This window comes from Budorcas taxicolor, chromosome 13 (assembly GCF_023091745.1).
Source record: "Budorcas taxicolor isolate Tak-1 chromosome 13, Takin1.1, whole genome shotgun sequence".
NCBI classification, from domain to species: Eukaryota; Metazoa; Chordata; class Mammalia; order Artiodactyla; family Bovidae; genus Budorcas; species Budorcas taxicolor.
The window spans coordinates 62,407,046-62,430,004 of record NC_068922.1 but is presented as its reverse complement, the minus strand read 5'-3'; the positions used below and the strand labels follow the sequence as shown (position 1 = coordinate 62,430,004).

General features: G+C 46.6%; 1 protein-coding gene across 1 annotated transcript; it reads right to left on the bottom strand.

Annotated features, from left to right (window-relative positions):
• Window positions 1-609: 609 nt before the first annotated feature.
• Window positions 610-9,412, bottom strand: LOC128058774 (short palate, lung and nasal epithelium carcinoma-associated protein 2A-like). The gene is made up of 7 exons (XM_052651251.1): window positions 9,265-9,412; window positions 7,389-7,521; window positions 6,023-6,127; window positions 4,940-5,092; window positions 2,607-2,688; window positions 1,488-1,551; window positions 610-653 (listed from the first exon to the last, which is right to left on the bottom strand). Exons 1-7 carry the CDS (start codon window positions 9,410-9,412, stop codon window positions 610-612), a joined length of 729 nt encoding a protein of 242 aa, XP_052507211.1.
• Between the last annotated feature and the right edge of the window lie 13,547 nt (window positions 9,413-22,959).

Genomic DNA, 22,959 nt, shown 5'->3' with positions numbered 1-22,959 from the left:
GTCCCGGAACCAATCTGAAAGGAGACCCTGGTGTGAGGCATGGACACCCCGGGACCCTAACCTGCTGCTGCATTCAGCAGGCACAGCTCCCGGAGTACTTCCCCACAAACCCTGCGAGCTCTGAGGCTTGGGGAGGGACTGGCACCTGTGGTTTGGGGTCTTTCTCTGGCACCTGGCACTGACCCCCCCTCATCCCTTCACCCTCCCAACCCCTCACCTTAGCAACCATGGCCAATGTGAGAAGACTGATCAGGGCCCAGAGGAGCCAGGGCTCAGGGCTCAGTGTATGATCAGGATCAGGGATCAGACTGAGATGCGATCTGGTCTCTATCTGTGACCAGTGTCAGGGCTGAGTCAACTACTGGAGTCAAAGCTCAGGCTGACCGTCCCGGGCTCAGTCAGGGGCAGAATCGAGCACAATCTGTGTGTCAGATTAAGGCTCAGGAGGTGGTCTGTGACCGAGATCAGGGCTGAGTCTGCCACTAGAGAAAGAGGAGAAGCCAAGCTTGTTTCTGCTTCTCCACGGGCCCCTGTGGGGAGTCTCATCCTCTCTCAGCCTGGGGCCCTGGACCCAGCCCTCACCAGCAGGCAGGCATCCCAGCGGTTTCCTCATCTGCGCTTTCCAGTTTCATCTTGGGTGGCCTGAGTTTCACCTGAAGGAACACAATGAGTAGCAGTTCTCAGGCTCCAGCACTGGAAAGCCAAACACAGATCAGACAACAGTGACTGCCACCCTCCAGCAGGTCAGACTTGACAGCCACGGGACTGCTTGTGTGTCACTCCATCTATCTGAGCCTCAGCTAGTTCATCTGTAAAATGGGTATCCTGAAACTACCCATCTCCACAGGGTCATTGCAAGGATCCAGTGAGATAATATATAAGAAGCATAGAGCGATGGCCCAATGAACCAGGTCTGTGGCTATTTTCTAGAAGAACTGCCTCAGGGCCATGATGCTTCACTCATCCCATTTCTGTTGCCCACAGCCCCAGCAACCCCAGCGATGCCAGAGACCCAGGTCAAGGCTGGGGGTGAAACCACACCTCCTTATAAGAAGGGAAAGGAAGGGATGGTGTTTATCATCAATGCCTACTGGATATTAGCCTTTTTCTTTAAATCTATTCATCAGCTAAGCCATTGTTCATAATCTCCTTTCACCTGGGAGGAACCCGAGGCTCAGAGAGGCGGAGCCAGTTGACCAGGACGGCACAGATGCTAAGTAGCAGATCCAGATCTGGCCTGTCCTCTTTCTCACATCATTCTGGGCAGCAGGTTCTGCCAGTGGGACAAAGGAGGGCAGTAGAAGCTCTCAAAGACCGACAGAGACCCTCAGTCTGCAGGGACCCCTCCAATCACACTCTTCTGACTTGCTCAGCTTCTCCAGGGTCCCCTGACCAGACCTGCTGGTGCTGTAGGCATAGAGCGGCATACCAGCCCCTGTGAGGCTGCAGAGGGAGCCCCCTCACTGCTTCCCCAGGCTGTGACTTACCGATGAGTTTCTTAATACACTCTGCAGCCAGGCTTTCAAGGAGTTCGCGGATTCGTGGGCACAGCTGAGGATCACACAGAACCAGGGAAGAGAGACACACAGAGAGAAATGGAAAAAGGGAAGGAAAGAAAGAGGTGAGGAGGTGAGGAGGGAGAGGAGAGATGGGAGAAGTTAGAGGACTGGTTATTACCTGTTATGCGCACCCTGCCTGCCACCCACAGAGATGCTCACTACTTGGGGTCTCAGAACTTCTCACCCTTAGGAGTCTGCTGCTGCAGCTGCTGTTAAATCACTTCAGTCGTGTCCGACTCTAGAGCCATGAAAACCTAGAAGGCCCATATCTGAGATCCAGAGGACACTAGAATCCCAGAAACCTCAGAACATTAGAATCCCAGTACCTTAAGTATCTAGACTATAAGCATCCCAGATCCCTGTGCTCTTAGAAACCTTGTCCTTTGGACTCTGAAACCTTGAGGGTCAAACGGGGCCCTGGGAATTTTGTGTGTATACAACTCCTCAAGGATCTTTTTAAAATGCATTAATGAGCAGCAGTTCTGGAGTGGGACCTAAGGGTCTGCATTCCAAAAAATGCCCAGGGAAGGTCAGTGCTGCTGGTCTGACATCCACAGTTTGAGCAGTGACGCTCCAGTTCAGTAAATCTCAGGGCCTCCTGGAGGACTGAAAAAAAAAACACCCCAGATTCCTAGCCCCCTTCCAGAGTAAATAATTTAGAATCTTTGGAATTTAGGGCACATGGTACGTACAGTTTTGTATATGATACATAAGAATCTGACCTAAGGTGTATGTAGTTTTGGTATTTAAATAAATAAAGTAAAGTTGTATTGAAATGAGAAAAATATTAGCTGAAAGGCCTACTGGCAGTCCATGGGTATGGCAAATGGTTCAAGTGTGGGACCCAGTGATTTCAGCTCATATTGGGCCCCTCTTCTCCTCCCCAGGCCAGGCTGAGTGAAGTGGGGTGGAGGGAGTAGCAACGGACAACTCAAAGGGAAGTTGGCCCTTCAGAAAGGAAGGTGCCCAGAGAGTACAGCCCACCCATGGAATGACACACCTGCCCCCACCATGTGTGGCTTTGCCCCTCAGGAGTGGGTGACTCACCTCATCCTGCACTACAGAGGACACCACCCTCCTCGCAAGGTTGACTCCAATGTCCACAACATCGTTGAGCAATCCAAAGCGTCTGGAGAAAAGAGGAAATTGATAAACATTGGTGAATGGTGGAACACCTTGAAGTCAGGTGACTTGTTTGAACTTCTACCCAGCGGGATCATCACTTAGAACTCCATGGTTGACCAGCAGCCCACCCCAGTAGCTCATTAGAGTCTCATCACAACCCTGAGACCTCATCCTTCCATCCTTCCATCCATCCATGCATCCATCCATTCTTTTATCCATCCACCCATCTAGCCATCCATTCATTTATTTGTCAGCACATATTTATGCTGGGAACCAAACCTGACTGGGGCACAGTGATGAACAAAGCACACGCAGCTCCTATTATGGTCCCTAAATATTAGAGGCCAAAATGCTCGTTTTGAGTTTCCTGTAACATCTTATGGAAAACCCCAAATAAATTTTTTGGCCAACCCCATATTAAACAAGCTTCCCTAAGGCTGGCTCCTTCCTACTTTCAGCTCTCAGCATTCCTCTCACCACCTCAGGGCAGCCCTCCCTGACTGTTTGCCTAAGGAAGGACTTCGCAACACTTTGTACTATAGCATCCTGTTAAGTGTGATGCACTACTCAGGGATCTTTGCCATCTGAAATTCCCCGTGTGAGCCCTTTATTGCTGTACTGAATGCTCGCCTGTCTGCCTTCCCCTCAAGAGACTAAGCTTCACGAGAACAAGCTCCTTGCCTGCAGTCACCAACAAATTCCTCAGAGCTCAGAATGCCGGCTGCCTCGCATGGAGCAGCTGCTCCACACATTTTTGGCTGGAAGAATAAATGAAGTAAACATACGATTGAATATATAATGACAACTTGTGACAGGCATTCAGAAGGGGGAGAGTAGATCTGGAAAGAGAAAATAGGAGGAACCTTGTTTTAGACCCTGAATAATGAGATGCACATTGAGATGGGATGGGGGATAGGTGTTCTAGGTGCCAGAGCAGCCCATCAGAGGTCTTGAGTGGAAGGAGTTTTTCTGAGACTCAGAGCAAAATCTAACATGTTTAGGGCAGAGTGGGCAAGGGGGAGAGCACAGTGATATGAGGGTGGACCCCGATCAGGCAGAGCCTAAATGGCCCTGGGAGGGCCTGAGATTCTACCCGAAGTGGAGAGACAGGCCCCCTGAGGGTTTGGAGCAGCAGAGTGGAATGCCATTTCAGAGATACGGTCACTGAGACCCAGAAGGCTGGATGATTTCCTAGGCGCTAGAGGCTGGGCAGTGTCCAGTAGAGACCAGGCATTTGGACTTACAGTCTTTCCAAGTGATGGTAGGCTGCAGAGCCTATCTTTGGTTTTGGAGGGTTTCTAGGCAATCTGTGATCAGATCCCTTCTTGGAGCAGGATGGACTGACCTCTACTCATGGCTCAGCCTTGATACCTGCCAAGGCCAACCTGCCCCACTCTTCAGCTTCCAGACCACTTCTCCTCTCCCTGCCAGGACCAGGGTCAGCCTTTTTCTCTCTACCCTCACCCCTGGACTAAGCCTGCTCTTTCAAGCACACAGTTTAAGATCTAGATTTTGTGGGTTACTAGAGATCAGTGATTCAAATGGAGAGAATTAATTTTCCAACATCTCATTTTGGGAATCTTCCATTGAGTGGAAGATGATTAGGGCAGTCTGAAATTAGAGCCCATGGCAGAGATTACTCTTCTTGCCCACTCTTAACTGGAGGTAAGAAGGTAAACACAGTATATTATCATTGTTATTATTATTTTTTGAGGGAGAGTATATAATAAGAGGAGGGTCAGTTCTTCAAGTAGATGTAACAATGCTAAATGTGCATGCAACAGAGTATTAAAAACCATGAAGCAAAAACAAATAAAGCTGAAAGGTGAAATATACAAATTCACAGAAATGGTTTGAGAGGTCAACACTCCCTGTCTTAGTAATGGGAAGAACCAAGAGACAGAAAATCAGAATGGATATTATTATTACTGAAAGCTTAGTATGTGCTTGGCCAAATATTCTCTGAGTATGCTAAACACTTGCATTTTCTCATTTGGTCAACATAGTAGCCTATGAGTTAGGTAATGTTACCAACCTTAGTATACAGATATGATAGCTAAAGCTTCTATAGGCTAAATCGATTACAAAGACCCAAGTGAGTGGCAAAGCTAACTTAACTCCAGAGTCTGAACTCTCTCCCCACCCCCTCTTTTTTTAATCCATATTCTACTCCTTCCAAAGTTAGAAATAGGGCTGAAATTATGGGTCCCAGCTCCTCTGGAATTCCTTGCTCTGCTGAGATGTGTTGGCCTGACCTTGGCAGCACCGTGAGTGAGATGCTTTCTGGGTTGTTGGGGCATTCTCCCACGACCACCCTGGAGTCACCAGTCTCGGCATCCGTTTCAATGCTGACACTAGTTTGGAGGTCCACTTTGAGGTCCAGGTCAACAATCTCACCCAACAGAGGCCTACAGGGAATAAGATTCACAGTGAACAGAGGTGGAGAAGTCTCTTCACATTGCCCACATGAGTCTCTCTCTCTAGATGGCCATTGCAGGGGATGTCTATGGATAAAGTCAATAGTGTGTAAAATTTTTATGGAACCTGCATTCTTACATTAGGTATTGCTTCTCTTGGCCACATGAGTTTGGCTCGTATGAAATTTCTATACAATATCACACCAACAAATAAAATAAAAATAATAGTTTACATTTCTTGAGTACAAACCCTGTGTTAGTATTTCACAAAACTATTTCACCTGGATGAAGCCTTTTAATCTTGACAGCAGTACCATGAGGGAAAAACACTATCATTATCTCTACTTTCAGCATGAGGAAATATTTGGTATAGAGACGTTAAGTAACTATTCGAAGATCTTATATGATAGTTCAATGATGAAATCATCGTACACTTCATTTATAAAGACTCTTCTACACATCTGCATTTTCCTTTCTCTTTCTATTTATAAAGTAATTAAAATACTTAGAAATTACAATTTCCATATAATTTTCTCATGCTCTTCATTACTACCTGTACACTACAATATGGCCCACACTGGTCACTGCTACTTAAAGAGAATCTTGAGAGACAAAATGATGCAGGAGGAAACTTTGCCAAAGGGTTAAAAATGTTCACGTCTTCTCAAATTTTCAACTTTTATCATTAGATTAAATTTTATGATTTTGGAAATATATTTCATGGAGGATTTTTTAAAAAGATTTCGTTCTGGGCAATGTTTCTTAGAACAATTTAAAGGTTAGGATTTAGGAGTTGCAAAGGCCTCCTTATTTTACTGATTAGGAGACCAAGAGAGCAGGGTGGAAAAGTGCCTGATTCCAGATTGGAGACCTATTGGCCATACCTCGCTGCCTCAAACCTCAGATTCCTAGGCTACTCACAGGTTCACGGCGACATTAGCAGTGATGGGGATCTTTACATCAGCGCTGTTGTCAGCAGTCGCTTCGAATGTGATATCCGGGACTTGGACATTCCTGATTCTCACCCTGTGTAAAAACCACAATTCACCATTGTCACTCCTGACAGCCATTGCTTGGCTCTTCTCTATGCCAGCTTTGTGCTGAGATTTGAGCCTCATGGACCTTGCCTGCTTTGGTCTTCATGAGAGCCCTGGTCAGGGGTTGGATTCTTTCCATTGGATGGCATGGCAGACTGAGGATCAAATGGCTGTGATTTCCCTCAAAAGGCCAAGAGTGAATATGAGGCAAAGCCAGCATGTTTATTTAAAATTGATACATAGTTGCTTTACAATGTTGTGTTAGTTTCAGGGGGGCAGCAGAGTGATTCAGATATAGATATGTATAATTACAGAGGTAATTTTATTTCAGATTCTTTTCCCTTATAGGTTATTACAAAATACTGAGTATGATTCCCTGTGCTATATAGTAGGTCCTTGTTGGTTGTTTACTGTATATATAGTAGTGTGTATATGTTAATGCCTGGAGTAGGAAATGGCAGCCCATTCCAGTATTTTTGCCTGCACAATCCCATGGACAGGGGAGCCTGTTGGGCTATGGTCCACAGGGTCGTAAAGAGTTGGACATGACTGAAGCAACTTAGCATATGTTAATGCCAAACTCCTAATTTCTCCCCCACATTGCTTTCCCTTCTGGTAACCATGAGTTTGTTTTTAGGTCCATGAGTCTGTTTTATATACGATCCTTTGTATCATATTTTAGATTCCATATATAAGTGGTATCATATGGTATTTGTTTCTCCTCTATCTGACTTACTTCATTTAGTATGATAACCTCTATGTCCATCCTTTTGTTGCTGCAGACAGCATTATTTCATTCTTTTTATGCAGAGACAGATTTTGAACCCAGAACTGCCTGACTCCAAGATGTTATGTGTGGCGCCACCTATATACGTGGCGTGAATTCTAGTTTTCTCTCTCCTGAGGCCATTCAGACTTTTATACTCAGCTATATTCAGAGAAGAAAAGTCTTATTCCTTAGAAAAGGGACTTTAGGCATCAGCAAATAGATAGAGGTGAGAGAGAAGAGAATCTTCATCCTGACCCTGAAATCACAGAATGGGAGGGTCCAGACCCGTGAGATGCTCACAGGCCCTGCAACCCTGACTAATTTCCCCAGGCTCTGGCAGAGCTGGCCTCAGACCGCTTCTGCTCTGCAAGAACACACAAGGTTTATTCATCTTTCTTTCTTTTATATTAAACTTACCTCCCCAAAGATATGTATTCTCTTTTCTGGGAACAAAAATCCCCAACATGAAGCATCAACTTACCCTGTAAGCCTGTTCACTGCTTGAAAAATTCTAGAAATGAGTTGTTCCAACAAATTCTCAGTTTGCTGGGTCTCCTCCACCCCCTCGTCTGAACACCTGGATTCCAATTCAGTCTTCAAATTCTGAAAGATAGCTGCAAAAACAATCTCCGTTCAGTGCAGTACACAACTTAAGAAGCAGCTCTTAGGCAACAGGCACTAAATGAGACTACTTGCCTATGTTATTTCATCTTATAACACCTCCATAAAACAGATATTAATATTATCTGCACTTTCAGATGAGGAAATAAAGGCTCAAAAGATTAAGAAATGGACCAAAGTCATACAGCTGGGAGACCTTGTTCCTAGTATCATGCTAATATCATGCTAATATATGCTCATCATTTCAACAAAGCAATCAATCCATTGAGCAGGCAATAGATATTGATTGCACATCAGCTTCTAGTAGTGAAGATTAAGGAGATGCTCATACAAACAGAATAAACTGAGAATAAAATAAGAAATGGATAGTGTAGAATCAAAGAAAAAATATGGCTCCAAATTATTAAAGTGGCAAGTAGGAGTCCTGGATAGCAGGCCTAGAAAGCAGTGATTCATTCAGGAGCAGGAGGACAGAGAGTCCTAACAGAGGGTCTTTCAGAGAAAAGAGGGATTTGATAGAGGAAGTGGCATGGCAGATGTAGAATGGCACAGTTGAAAAGAGTTCAGAATATACGTGTAGAAGAGAATTCAAATGAGAAACAGGAAGGCAACAACCAGCTCAAAAAAAAATACATAAAAGGCTACAGGAAGAGATATGTAATCAGAGTACTCTAACTTGGCTCTGCAATGGACAATATCTATCTAATTAAAATGATGGAAACAGAGATGGAAACTCCATCTGGTCCTATAGATAATCTAGACACTTCTGCTTCTGAGCTCAGTTTTATCAGCACTGAAACTGGAAAGTAGGTCCCTCCTATATCTTTGACATTTGCTCAAGCCCTGGCAAGGTTTGAAAGGAAGTCATATACAGAAAATAATTTCCCCTATAAAGCATGTTTGTCAGGGTGCTGGGAATGTTTCCAGAAATTGAAAAAAAGGCCAAGTTCTTTCAAGAAATCAGAATTACAAGGAAATGTGATTAACTAGAAAGGCAGGTAATTTTAAAGCTACCTAGGCTAGGTAGGAATCCTTTTCCAATTAGTTAATACAAAGTACTAAGTAAATTGAATGGCCCAGAGAAAGAATATGCTACAAATATAAATAAAATATTTAAGTAATTAACCATAATTATGAAAATATGAAAAAATGAATGAATTCTTTCAGAATTAGAGAGAAGTTAAGTGACATGAATTATAACCTTTCATCTGTGAGACTGGCAAAAAATTCAGTTGTTCAGTGCTGTCAAGGAAGTAGCAAAAAGGGTAAGCTCATAGACTATTGGAGAAAATGTTAGCATAGGGTATTATTATTTGTCAATATCTGCTAAAATATGCATAGTTTTGAAATGTCACTTTTAGGAATTTCTCCTACGAACATATTAGAAAAGTTTACTGTGATAGAAGATGGCATCACCGACTCAATGGACATGAGTTTGTGTACATTCCAGGAGTTGGTGATAGACAGGGAGGCCTGGCATGCTGCAGTTCATGGGGTCGCAAAGAGTCGGACACGACTGAGCAACTGAACTGAACTGAACTGAAGATGTAAAGTGATAATCAGTTAATCTTTGCTTGTTTCTAGAAAAATAATAAACAATGACCCAGGAACCAATTAGTTATCCCTCTTAGTAAACAACCCATAAAGAGAGCCCCTGATGCAGCCTTTGGTAATACAGGCATAGTATTTAGCAGGAAGCTCCTAGGTGCTACTGACCATCCCTGTTGTTAACTCACTTTCAAGTGTACTGTCAAAGGTGCCAAGTCCTCTCTCAAGACCAGATATCAGCTTGCCCGGAACATCATTGCCACGAATGTCAAGAAGAGAGGCCGAGGTCCCAGCAAGCAGGCCGCACAAGAGAACAAGTTTCCAAAGTTGAAACATCTTGTCCTGACACCTAGACAGTCATGGGAGGAACAAGAGTGAGAATTATCTATAGGGAGACGGGATCTTGGATGAGCACCTGTGACTCTCACACTCAACAGTGCCTGGGTTATCTCTTCTCTTTCAGATGGGCAGCCCAGGTCAGAAAGTTAGAGCAACTCGCCCAGAGATAAACAACTAGTGAATGAAGAGCTACTATTTGAAAAATGATGCCTGACTCCAGGTCAGAGCTCTTTACCACATGCTGTCTTCTCTGCCTGGAACATTTCTCTCTTCTCTTCATTTTTACCTGAGTCACTTCCTACTGACTCTGCAAATTCAGTAAGATATCATGTCCTCTAGGAAGATCACTCTAGACTCTCCCCAGAGTCTAGGTTAGGGGGCCCCACTCCACCATCTTGCTGCCTTCATTGTATGACCAGTCCTGGGTACTAGTTAGGGAAGACTTGGCTGCCTTTCCCATCAGGCTGTGCACCCCTTAGAGGAGGGATTGTATGTATCTCACTATTGAATTCATTACACATAGTAAGAACCCTGCTCTTCGCTCACTACAACAAAAAAAGTTTGCTGAATAAAAGTATGAACACATAAACGGGCACCACATCATGAGCCAGATTTTCATGTCAGTTTGGCACTTCTAGTTGAATCCATTTCTCAGTTTACGCTAGTCAAGATAATGAGTTAGACCGATCCCTCTGCCTCCAGCCCCCAAAGCCTTCTGAAGGCCTTTGGTGGGGTGACATTAGGTAGAAAGCCCACCATTCCCAGGTTTGGAGGAAAATACTTACAGAGTCCTTGCTCGCCTGCACAGCCTCCTGAATTCCGCCGGGTGCTGATGGCCCTTATATCTTCCAGATGGTGATGGGAAGGGAGGCTGCCCCCGGAAACAAGTCCTGCGTCCAGAGGCATCCAAGGAGACTCCAATGAAAATAACCCCTGTCCAGAGCGAATGCAGAGAGACTTCTGAAGCAAAGGTCACCCAGGATGATTGAATTGGAATAAGTGGATATGGAGAGGACTTTGTGCCAAGACTAAGAGCAGGTTCTCATGCTGGCAAGACGGCAGCCATTGTAAGTGGGGGCTGGGATACAGACCAAGAATGGATGAAGTGGAGACTGTTCTGGTAGAAGGACCCATAGTGATCATCCAGCTTAATTCCATCAGGATTTGGAAACGCAGGCTCAGAGGGAAATTACTGATCCTAATTCTATCAGTATTTGGAAACCAGCTTGAGGTCCCCCAGTAAGACAGGGACAAATATGGGGCTAGAACTGTGGCCCACAGAGTCAGGGTCAGTGACCAGTGAGGTCATTCTTCCCAAATCTTCTCTTATATCTGAGTGCTCTCCAGTGGAGCCAACTTTAGGCCAAATGTTTTCAGTTCAGGACCACCCACCCCTGTCTACCTACTCCATTTAGTCAGTAGATTTACTCCTGTGAGTGAACAAAATCTGCTTCCATATTTACCCTCATGTATGCAGGATTCCTCTGCATGCTTGTCCCCAACCCATCTACTCTCAGTGCAGCGGCCAGAGGTCGAAGCACTCAGCTTCAAAACAACATCCTTATCGTGGCCTTGTGGCGCTGTTCACAGCCACCCCAAACTCATCTGCCTCTCCCTCCATAGCCCTACCGAATTCCTTCTGTTCCAGAAAGATGTCAGCCCTTTTTCTCCCTTTGACCTCCACACAAACCATTCCCTTTCCCCAGAACTCACCTGCCTAGTTGTCCCTGGCTCTTGACATCACCTTGCAACCTCTGTGACGGCTCACCTGAGGTGGTCCCTCCCCATCTTCCCCGAGCTCAGCTTCTTGCTGGCCTCTGTCACAGCAGATCATTATCATTTGACTTTTTCCCTTCTTCTCTGCCCTCCGGAAGCTGTTACCACCCTTTCCTCTAGGGCTTTCTTCTCATGTGGGTCCCAAGACCCTGTCCTGGCTCAAGAAGGCTCTAAGCATCTCTGTGGCATCTGATAAGGCCGTCTATTCCCTGATAAGGTGGTGAGGGTCCCGTCCTTAGAGATGCTTGGGAATTTGACCAGATGACTGCTAATGTCCTGTGTGACTTGATGTGACTGTGAGCCATGATTTGACATTTCCTTGGTCTCTCATTCAAAGATTATTGTGGCACATTTGTATGACTCTTGCTCCCAGGTTTTTTTCCTCCCTGAGTCTGGCTGCCCCATGGGGATATGGTTCCCTCAGGCTTCCTGCCTCTTTCCTTTCTCACCGGCCTGTCCTCCCAAGACCCACACCCACCTGGCCATGGCCTCCTGGAGTCACACTGGCTGGTGCTGGGTAGTGTCTCATCATGGACCACACCCAAGACAAAGCCAGCTTTTTTTGTCCTCTGGGGGCAGCAGTGAGTGGCATTCATCAGCCATGATGATCAGTTCCTAGTAGGGGCAGGTGAGTGCCAGGGCCTGGGCTTGGCACTGCAGATCCATTTTCCCAACTGGTGCTCAGGACAACTCCATGAGGAGGTTCAGAAAGTTCCACTTTCCGGTTAAGGAAACAGAGGTTTAGGGAAAGGAGGTGACTGGCCTAGGTCTCACAAGAACAGAGCCCAGCATTTGGGTCCCCAGGGAAGGACATTTCAAGCACATCACCTTGAGGCCAGCTGGTGGGGCAAGAGAGTCCTTGGACTTGAATACCCTGTTTATTCCTTGACCTCTGCTGTTTGAGTTGGTTGTAATGTCTGGTGCACTGGGCCCCTGTCAACCCAGAACACCCGGTCCAGGAAGTGCAAATGCATGCCCACTTGGCATTAGGTTAGGAGCACCTGCTAGTCGTCTAGCAGGGTCGTTTCCTCCGTTTGCCCACCTGCATCTCACTAGGAACCTGGAACCCTGTCCTGGACATGATAGCAGCCAGGAAATGTAGGGGTATGTCCAGAGGTTTCGGGAGTTAGCCTTCCTCACCCTGACTCTGTTCCCACCATCAAAGCACAGGGCAGGTGCCCAAGCCTAAGCCTGGGTCATGGAGAACCCTGTCCAGCAGAGCTTTGGGCCCATCAGCAGACCATCCTCCCAGACTGTCTGTGCCCAGTTCTGCAAATATCTGAGGCCCCTCTTCTCCTGGTTGTGGGCACAGAGCTGACGGCTGTGCAGAAACCCTGCGCAGAGAGTTGTCCCTACTCAGGACACAGCCCAGGGGACTGAGTGTGATATAGTGAGCTCAGACCTGGTGTTGGCCCCAGGCTTCAGCTGGTAAAATAGGTAGTCAAGCTGTGTTTGGATCCTGGTGGCAAATGGAAATTAAAAGGGTATTGAGGTGCTGGTGATCATACCCCGGCTCTAGTGCTGGGCCAGCTGAGTTTGAATCCCCTCCTCCTGTTACTGGCTGTGCAGCCTGGACAAGGAGCTTCATCTCCTGGAGCCTCAGGTCCCCTGTGTATGAAATGGGACTAAAGATGGGATTCTGCTCCAGGTGTGTGGTGAGGATGTGGTGGGATAATGTGTATGAAGGGCTGAGATTGAAGTAGGTCCCTGATATGCAGTGACACCAATGATGAAATGATGTCAGTTGTTTCTATCGTCAGGCCATTTCACTCCCCTCTACCTCAGGTCTCCCATCTATATGTGGTCCCACCCCAGAGGGCTATGGAGAAGACTAGGTGAGAAAATAAAGCACTCAATACGCTTAATCTTAAGCAATGGCTACTGAATTTCTTGGGCTTCCCTGGTAGCTCAGATGGTAAAGTTTCTGCCTGCAATGCAGGGAACCTGGGTTCAATCCCCAGGTCGGGGAGATCCTCTGGAGAAGGAAATGGCAACCCACTCCAGTACTCTTGCCTGGAAAATTCCATGGATGGAGGAGCCTGGTAGGCTACAGTACATGGGATCGCAAAGAGTCAGACACGACTGAGCAACATCACTGACTGCATTTCTTATTTTTGTGTGCAATAAAGACTGAATGAGATAAAATGGGCTCAGGTCTCCAGTAAACCAGTCTCCGCAAATTCTGGCTCCCTTGGGTGATTGTGTATAGCCCTTGGCAGGTGTGCTTCCTCATAAGCCTAAGTTTCCCTTCTGGGGCTAAGATAGTGGAGAGAGTACTATGGTCTCAAATACGATCTGATTGAATATAGGGATTGGATGGGGCTTTATGTTAAGAAGCCTTCGTTGGCAGCTCCTAAACTTGGAGGGAAGGATTGATTAGCGATGTCTGCCACAAGTTCAGGAGGGGAGAGTGGAGGCATTGTGTGTTTGCCACTGTTGGCCCAGGTCATATCCAAGAGGCCCTTTAGCCAGCAATGGGCACACAAACACCACATGTTCATGGAGGGTGGGACTCTGGGACCTGCCTGGTGCTGGGAGAAGGAGATGAAGACCCTTATCTAGGTTCCAATCTTGGCCAGCAAATAACCTGCTTTGTGACTTTGAGTAACATGTTCATTTTCTCCCAAGGTCTCCGTTACCTCTAACTACAAAATGAACAGAGGTTCCCTGCTACATGGCTGACTCCTTGGGGCTCTGAGAGGTGGTCAGGAACATCTAAGGGATACTTGCTACATTCCCACCTGCCCAGGTGCCCCACACTCTTGCTTTGAGCATGAATTGCACCAACTCCATGGGCACAGTGATAACTACCCCCTCTCTGAAGCCAAAACCACAGGCTTCATGCTCAGGCCCTGACAGAAAGCAGATTTTCAATAAATATTTATTAGAGCTTGCATAAGCATTTTTAATGCTGATTAATTAAAATGTACTCATCCAGTAATCCATGTGTTTTATTTGTAACAGTACAATAAGCTTGCTCTTAGGTCATCCTTGGGTGTACATCCCAGAAGTTTTCCTTGTTGGTGGTGTGACAGCAGGTAAATGTCATAACCTCTCTGAGCCCTGTTTTTTTCCTTTCAACCATGAAAACGAGCACTAGAATATCCTCTACCTTAGAAGAGCTGCTGGGGGCACTAAACGAGGAAATGTCAGTAGAGAGCCCAACCCAGCCCTGGCTGAGGAAGGTGCTCCATGAATAATAGAGGTCATCATAATTACTATTACTGAAATACATAGTAGTGAGTGGTGACCTAAGGCAGCATTCAGGAGCCCTGGAAAATAGGGAGGGAGACAAGGGGCCGTGTGTGCAGTTCTTGAAAGTATGAGGAGGCTGTAAGCAAATCAGAGTGCTGCCACTTACTAGCCTCATGATCTTTCCCTCTTAGAGACTCAGTTTACTCACCTGTAAATAGGGCAAATGGGTGTACCTACATCACTGAACTGGTCTGAAGGGTACACAGTTAGCATGTATAAATCTGGACACGTGGTCCGTAAAGATTAGCTTTCTTCCTCGTCCACTGGACAGGGAGCCCCACTAGGCAGGGATCTCGTCTGTTTTGTTCCCTGACGTGTCTCCTGTGTCATAACAATGCCTTGTGATCATAGCTGATGAACACATGCTCCCTGACGTGTTGTCACTGTTACTGTAACACACAGATCGGGGACCCTGCCCCTGGGTGACCCTGAGGGAGAGCACGTTGCTGTGTTTCCAGGTACTTTTGGTGCACGTCTGCCTCTCCCCAGACACGGGGCACTTCTGCTGCATTAGAACCCCCCTCCCTTCTCTCTGGCCACAGGTATGTGTAGTGGCTAAGGGTGTGGGCGGGGCTGGCCCGAGCTTTCTCCCCTACGTACATTGCTCCAGCTGGTGGGAATGTAGCAAGTAGCCCCCAGACATTCCTGACCACCTCTCAGAACACCAAGGGGTCAACTGTGTAGCAGGAAGCCTCTATTCATTTTGTAGTTAGAGGAAATGGAGACCTTGGAGAAAATGAACGTCTTACTGAGAGTCACAAAAGAGGTTATAAACTGAGCCAAGCCTAGAACCCAGATCAGGGTCTCTCCTCCACCCCACAGCACTAGGCAGGTCCCAGAGTCCCAACCTCTGTGAATATGTGGTGTTCATGCCCCCATCACCGGCTGGAGGGGCCACTAGAGATGACCTGGTCCTGATCTGGCGAACATGCAATCGTTCCACTCTCCCCTCCTGAACTTGGGGCAGACATCACTAATCAATCCAGTCCTCCAAGCCCAGGAGTGCCTGGGAGGGCTTCTCTGCAGAAAGCTCCATCCAGTCCCTACAATTGATGAGGTGTACTTGTACTTGACATCATATTTCTTGGAATCTGTAACATGGTCCTGACAGGAAGCTGAGGCTTAGTGAGGAACTGCACCTCCCAAAGCTTATACACTAGTCACCAGGGAGCCAGAATTGATAGACACAGGTGTACCGGAAGTCTGAGCCCATCTAGGTCATGTGGTCTTTATAGTGCACAAAATAAGAAATCTGGTTTTCATTGATTAAGCATAAAGCATATTGGATGCTTAATCTCCTCCCTTCGTCCTCTCCATAACCCTGTGCAGTGAGGTCATGTACAGATGGGACACCTGAGGTGGAGGGGAGTGAAGTGACCAGACACCAGCAATAATTATTGTCGTCATCACTGTTGTATTAGGAGCCTACACACATTATCCCTCCACATCCTCACAGCACACCTGGGAGGAGACTCCCATACTTAGTGTCATTCTGCACACTAGGGACCTGAGGTTCAGGAAGATGAAGTCCCTTGTCCAGGCCACAAGCCAGCAACAGGGAAAGAGAGGATTAGAAAGCAGTCTGCCCGAATCCGGAACTGAGATCTGACCACCATCCCCTTGGTACCCTTTTAATTTCCATTTTGGCACGGGGATCCAGGTACCAGGTCGTATACCCATTTTACAATAAGGCAGTGGAAGCCTGGGGCCAACTCCAGGTCTGAGTTCATTACATCGTCCCCACCCCATGGGTTGCAGTCTTGAGATGAGAAAAATTTTCTCCACAAGATTTTCCTCACATCCCTCAGCTCTGTGCCCGTAACCAGGGGAAGAGGGACCTCAGATGTGTATAAACCAGGCTCAGACAGTGTGGAGGGTGGTCTGCTGATGGATCCAAGGCTCTGCTGGATGGGGTCCTCCATGTCCCAGCACCAGGCTTGGGCACCTGGGCTGCTACCTTCTCCCTACTCTGTGCTCTGCTGGCGGGACCACAGTTCCCGTGAGGAAGGCTAGCTCCTCAAGCCTCTAGCCCTACTTGTACTTTGTCAGAGCTGAGTTCATCAGGTTCCTACTGAGATGCAGGAGGGGGAACCAAGGAGATGGACACAGGTAACCCAGAGGACTCTGCTGGTGCTATAAGCTCAATGCCAAGTGGGCACCCATCTGGGCTTCCTGGACCAAGTGTTCCAGGTGGACATGGGTCCAATGCACCAGGCATAACAACCAACTCAAACAGCAGCAGTTGAGGAATAAGCAGATATTCAAGTCCAAGATCTCAGCTGCCCCACCAGCAGGGCTCAATATGACCTGACCTTCCCTGAGGATGCAAAGGCTGGGTTCCTATGCTTGTGAGACCTAGGCCAGTCACCTCCCTTCCCTGAACCTCAGTATCCTCAACTGGAAAATAAGGTTTGCCACGCCTACTATGTGGGTTGTCGTGAGCACCAATGGTGAAGTGCACCTGCAGTGCCAAGCCATTTGCCCGGGCCATCGTCGCCCTAGACTTTCCAGCAAAGAGGTGAAAATGATGACCTCTAAGCTCTCTTGTGGCTTTGATGTCTGTTATGTTTCCAATGTGGTTGTGTGACGCTTGAGTAGGCATCAGATTGGAGGAGGAAGACTTGAGTCAACAAATGTGTTTTCAGGACTTCCTGTGGATTTGAATGGCAGGAGCTGACTCACACTGGCTTCAATAAAAATAAAAAATAAGAAGCGAGACATGTATTTGAACTGGAATTTTTGTGCAAGGAGGACTTCAGGCACACTTGAATCAAGGCACTATAACAATACATTGTCTTATCCTCTTTGTATAGCTTCTTTTTCTAGTGAACTTTGCCAAAATATTTGTATATAAATACTATCTTGAGGACAAAGCAGTCCCAGGCAACATGTGAAGACCTAAAGCCCCCTTGTGAGTCATGAGATCTAGCTAAGGGTTTTTCATTTCTTTTACATTTTCAAAGCACCAAAGTTAGTTTGGTTAATATTTTCAATTATTTTTCTCTTCTTATTTAATTTATTCCTGCTGTAATCTTTATTGTACTCCTTCAGTGGTTACTTAGGGCTTAGTTACTCTTCTTTTTCGAATCCTTTAAGGTACAGAGGTAGATTGTTTATTGGGTTTTTCTTGTTTCTCTATGTAGGCATTTATTGCTACTCTTCCTTACATTTTAGTACTAGGGATATAATATACAACATGGTAACTATAGCTAGCAGTGATGTGTGATATATAGAAACTTTGTTAAGAGAGAAAATTCTAAGAGTTTTGATCACAAGGAAAAACTGTTTTTCTTTTTTTATTGTTTTTATATGAGAACTTGAATGTTAGCTTAACCTAGTGCACAGAAATCAGACTGTTGTCTTCAACTTATATAGTGATGAATGTCAAATTTTTCTGACCAAAAAATGGGAAAAAGATTACTAAAAAAAGTTTAAACTGTTTTTATAAGAGCTGAAGCTTCCTGAACCCTCTGTCTGTATGGGACAATGATGACAAGATAGCTTGGGTAGAGCTACCAGTTGGAAAACATGGTCTCATTGTTGGGGCAACATTGAGGAGTGGCCCCCACTTACCAGGAGACAGGTCCTGAGCAGAATGTTAGGGCTGAGGAGGCTTGAGAAGCTGGAGGGAGAGAAGGAATAATGACCAGGTGGATGGAATAGCCTGGACAAAGGCTCAGCATTGACCCAAGTGGGGTACTGCTCAGGAGAAGACTTGAATTGTGAGACCTTGTGTACTGTTGTGGGAGTTGGTATTGTCACAAAATATAGACAGAGAGGAAAACTTTCATCCCTTTGCTATGCGAGAAGGGGAAGCACCAGCTCTGACTTTATATGGAATCCAGTTTTGCCTCTGACAAGCTATGTGGTCCTGGAGAAATCACTTCACCTCTCTGAGATTCAGTTGCCACACCTCCTCCAAGAACCATTCACTGCATCACTCAGTAGAAATCAGAATTGAGTGAGATACAGTGTATAAAGATTTAATACAGAATTTCTCAACACTGTTTGACAGTAATTCCAGTGTGTAGAAGCTGACATACACCTTGTGCTCACCAGAGTCAGAGTCTGGTAAAGCACTTTCCACTCATTGACTCATTTAATTCTCACGTCAACACAATGAGGGAGGCTTTACTGTTAATTAACTCCAAGGGGCTGGTTTGAGGACTGTGGTTCTGAGAGGGTAAGTAAGTTGGCTGAGATCACACAGCTGGCAACGGCAGAGGCCAGGTCATGCTCAGCTCTGTCTAACCTCTCATCTCATGTGTGTCAGCAGCCCCAGCACAGCCTGAACTGATGTCTCTTGGGAGAGCTGGTCCAAGGCCCCTCTAGCTGCCCCAGGAGCTCAAGAGCCCCCTGTGGTGACTTGACCTTGTGGGGCATCCTTCAGACAGAAGGCCCTTGAGCAAAGCAGTGCTGGTTCAGGCCTCTGTGTGTTCACGACTCTCCCTTGAGGATGACAGTGGTTCTTTGCTAACAGAATTGCACACAGCCCTGAGATGGCTCATGGCAAGATGGGCAAATGGTCCCTGGCCCTCTTGGCAGGAAAGTCGGATGGCCTCCTGGATAGGAGAGGCCCGAGGACCCTGAGGTGATAGCCTGGGTCAGTCCTCTGCAGAGGTGACATGGCTGTGAGTAAAGGGTTCTGTGCTCCAGACTCCAGGGTAAATGGGAAACTGAGGGCTTGCATGTTGAGAAGGGCCACAAGAGAATCCTCATCAGTCCTGGGTGGGAGAGATCAAGGCCAGGAGAGTGGGACCTGGTGGGGGCTGGGGAGAGGTGGCTGAATACTGGGAGTTGGGACGTCTCCTCTCTGAGCAAGGGATTCCATACCTGTGGGTTTAAAACCTAGTCCTGCCAGTTGTTACCCTGTAACCTCAATATGTCACTTGTCCTTATGAGGCTCAGTTTCCTCATCTGTCCAATGGGGACAAGATTGGTGTCTCCTGTGGAAGGGTCCTATGAGGTCATGAGGTCAGGTGTGCTGGTGAAGACAGCCTTCCAACATGGCGGTGGTGTTAGCAGAAGAGAAGTGAGGCTGTCTCCACATGACCTCAGGTCACCTTCTTGCCCATTCTGGGCCTCAGTTTTCCTATTTTTAAGACACAGAAGTGGGGCTGGATAATCTGAAAATTTCCTTCCAGCTATGGATCCAAGTCTCTGCTGCCCTGATTGTCTATACCTCACCTTCCCTGAAACCCCAATGGAAGGAATGCAATGGGCCACACAGCAGGTGCAGAAATGGCTTTTTATTCCTGGAGGTGGAGGGTGACAAGCATAGGATGTCCTGACTGTGAGCATGAGTGTCTGAGAGTGTCCTTTGGCTGGGCTCAGTTGTCACTCCTGGGGAATTGTGGCAGCACCTACCATCCCAGAGGGAGATGGTACAGAGATTCAGTCATGTCCCAGAGCCAATCTGGAAGGAGACCCCTGTGTGAGGCATGGCCGCCCCGGGACCCTTACCAGCTCCTGCATTCACCAGGCATGGCTGCAGGACTACTTCCCCCAAACCATGCGAGCTCCGAGGCTCAGGGAGGGACTAGCACCTGTGGTTTGGGGCCTTTCTCTGGCACCTGGCACTGAGCCCTCCTCATCCCCTCACTCTCGCACACCCTCATCTTAGCAACAATCGATGATGTAAAAAGACTGATCGGGGACCCAGAGGAGCCAGGGCTCAGGGCTCAGTGTACGATCAGGATCAGGAATCAGACTGAGATGTGGTTGGGTCTCTGTCCATGACCAGTGTCAGGGCTCAGTCAACAACTGGAGGGAAAGCTATGTCTGACTGTTTTCTGGGCTCAGTCAGGGAGCAGAATCAAGTCCAGTCTGGGTGTGGGATTAAGGGTCAGGACTTGGTCTGTGACCAAAATCAGGGGTCAGGTCTGCTACTAAAGAAGGAAGAGCAACCAAACTTTGCTTCTGCTTCTCCACAGACCACTGTGTGGGGTGGGGGGAGGGGAGGCAGTGTTTATCCTCTCTCAGCCCAGAACTGGAGGAAATTGACTCTGGGTCACCTGGAGCTCTCTCATGGTTCTCCCACCATAATGCCAACTGGGCATCCATCTGTGCATCCTGGACCAGGTGTTCCAGGTTGACAGGGGCCCAATGCATCAGGCATAACAACCAACTCAAACAGCAGAGGTCAAGGAATAAACATGATATTCAAGCCCAAGGACTTTGCTGCCCCACCAGCTGGTCCCAATGTGATCTGATCTTCCCTGGACACATATGCTGGGTTCCTTTCCTTGTGAGACCTAGGCTAATCACCTCCTTTCATCTGACTTGAGTTTCCTCAAGTGGAAAAGGGAGTTTTCCCTGCTTCCTTAGTAGGCTGTTGTGAGCACCAATGGTGAAAGTGGCCACACAGTGCCAAGCCCTGGGCCAGCCATTTGCCTGCCCCACTTGGGTGCTGGACTGGGGTCAGTGACTGTGACTTACTGTTGTTCCAGAGGCTGTGAGCTGGAACAGTCCATCTCAAATGGAGAAGATGCAGAACTGGGAGCACTCTCTAGCTCTGCCCCTTCCCATCTGTTTGACTTTGAGCAAGTCATCCTCCCCTTCTGAGCATCACACCCCTCAGCCAAGAAATGAGGGCAGTAACACCCCCTGCCTGGTTCCCGTTGAAATGAAGCAGGATAAGATATAGGGTTGTGAGGGTAATGTCTAGGCAGAGTTGGGGTTCTAGAGGATGGCATGGGGGGTACAGCTCTGAGAACTCAAGGCAGAGAGTACCTTTGGGCCATCTTGTCCACTTGTTTCCATTTCTGGCCAGACATGCCAGACCAGACTCTCTGGGAACCCCTGACACTAAGTATCTGAGAAGGGGCTCAGGCATCTTATAGTCTAAGCAAAGTTATTAGATAATGCTGTTTAATCGTTTTTGTAAAAAGGCTTTCCTGGTGGTTCAGATGGCAAAAAATCTGCCTGCAGTGCAGGAGACCCAGGTTCATCCCCTGGGTTGGGAAGATCCCCTGGGGGAGGGAATGGCAAACCACCCCAGTATTCTTGCTTGGGAAATCCCATGGACAGAGGAGCCTGGTGGGCTACAGTCCATGAGGTTGCAAGGAGTCAGACACAACTGAGCTACTAACACTACTGTCCAAGTAGATAATCTCAAGAAACCTAACAGGTAATAGAAAGAGGAAAATAAGTGGGGTTCTAGTCACACGTGGCCAGAGATGAGTCCTTCTCCTTCTCTGAGCCAAAGTCTCCCTAGACTTTTAAGCCGAGAGGTGGAAATGATGAATCTAAGGTCTCCTGTGCCTCTGACATCTGTTATGTTTCCAATGTGGCTGTGACCCTCAGGTAGATATCAGAATGGAGGAGGAAGACATGAGTCTACAAGTACATTGTCAGCACTTACTGTGGGTTTGAATGGCAGGACCTGACTCACATAGCTTCAACAACAATAAAAAATAGGAAGCAAGAAATATATTTGAACTGGAGAGTATGGCAAGGAGGGCTTCAGGCACAGCTGGAGCAAGGCACTATAATGATACATTGTCTCATCCCCTTTGTATAGCTTCTTTTTCTAGTGAGATTTAGCAGATAATTTTGTCTAAAATCTACCTTGAGGGCAAAGCAGACATGTGAAGACCTAAAGCTCCCTTAAGTCTTGAGATGTAGCTAAGTGTTTTTTAATTTCATTTACATTTTCAAAGGACCAGTATCATTTTGTTTATTGTAAAGTAAAATAAAGTAAAAATAAAAATTAAAAAAAATTGGTTAATATTTTCTATTATTTTGTCTTCTTTATTTCAAATATTTCTGCTGTAATCTTCTTTGTATTCTTTCAGTGGTAACTTTGGATTTAGTTTATTCTTCTTTTCCTAGTTCCTTAGGATTTTTTTGGGTTTTCTCAGCAGCAGCAGCAGCTTCTTAATGTAGGCATTTATTGCTAGTTTTCCTCAAATTTTAGGTTCTAAACAAATGAGTACTGTGGATGTAATGCACATCATGGTGACTAGAGCCAACAGTGATGTATGAAGTATAGGAACATTGTTAAGAAAGCCAATGTTAAAGAGTTCTCATCACAAGGAAAACGTGTTTTTCTTTTTCGCTAGTTTTTATTGTGTCTATACGAGGAGATGAATGTTAGCTTAACCTATTGTCACAATCATTTCATAATACACAGAAATCAAACTGTTGCTGTCAACTTATACAGTGATGAATGTCCATCATTTCTCACCAAAGATTGGAAAAAAATGATTACTAAAAAAAGGTAAATGATAATCATGAGAGCTGACAATTCTTGAACCCTCTGTCTGTCTGGGACAATGGTGACAAGGTAGCTTGAGTAGACCTCCAAGCTAGAAAACATGATCTTTTTGTTGAGGAGACATTGAGGAGTGGCCCCCACTTACCAGGAGACAGCTCCTGAGCAGAGTCGTAGGGCTGAGGAGGATTGAGAAGCTGGAGCGAGAGAAGGAATGATGACCAGGTGGATGGAACAGCCTGGACAAAGGCTCAGCACTGACCCAAGTGGGCTACTGCTCAGGAGAAGTCCTGAATTG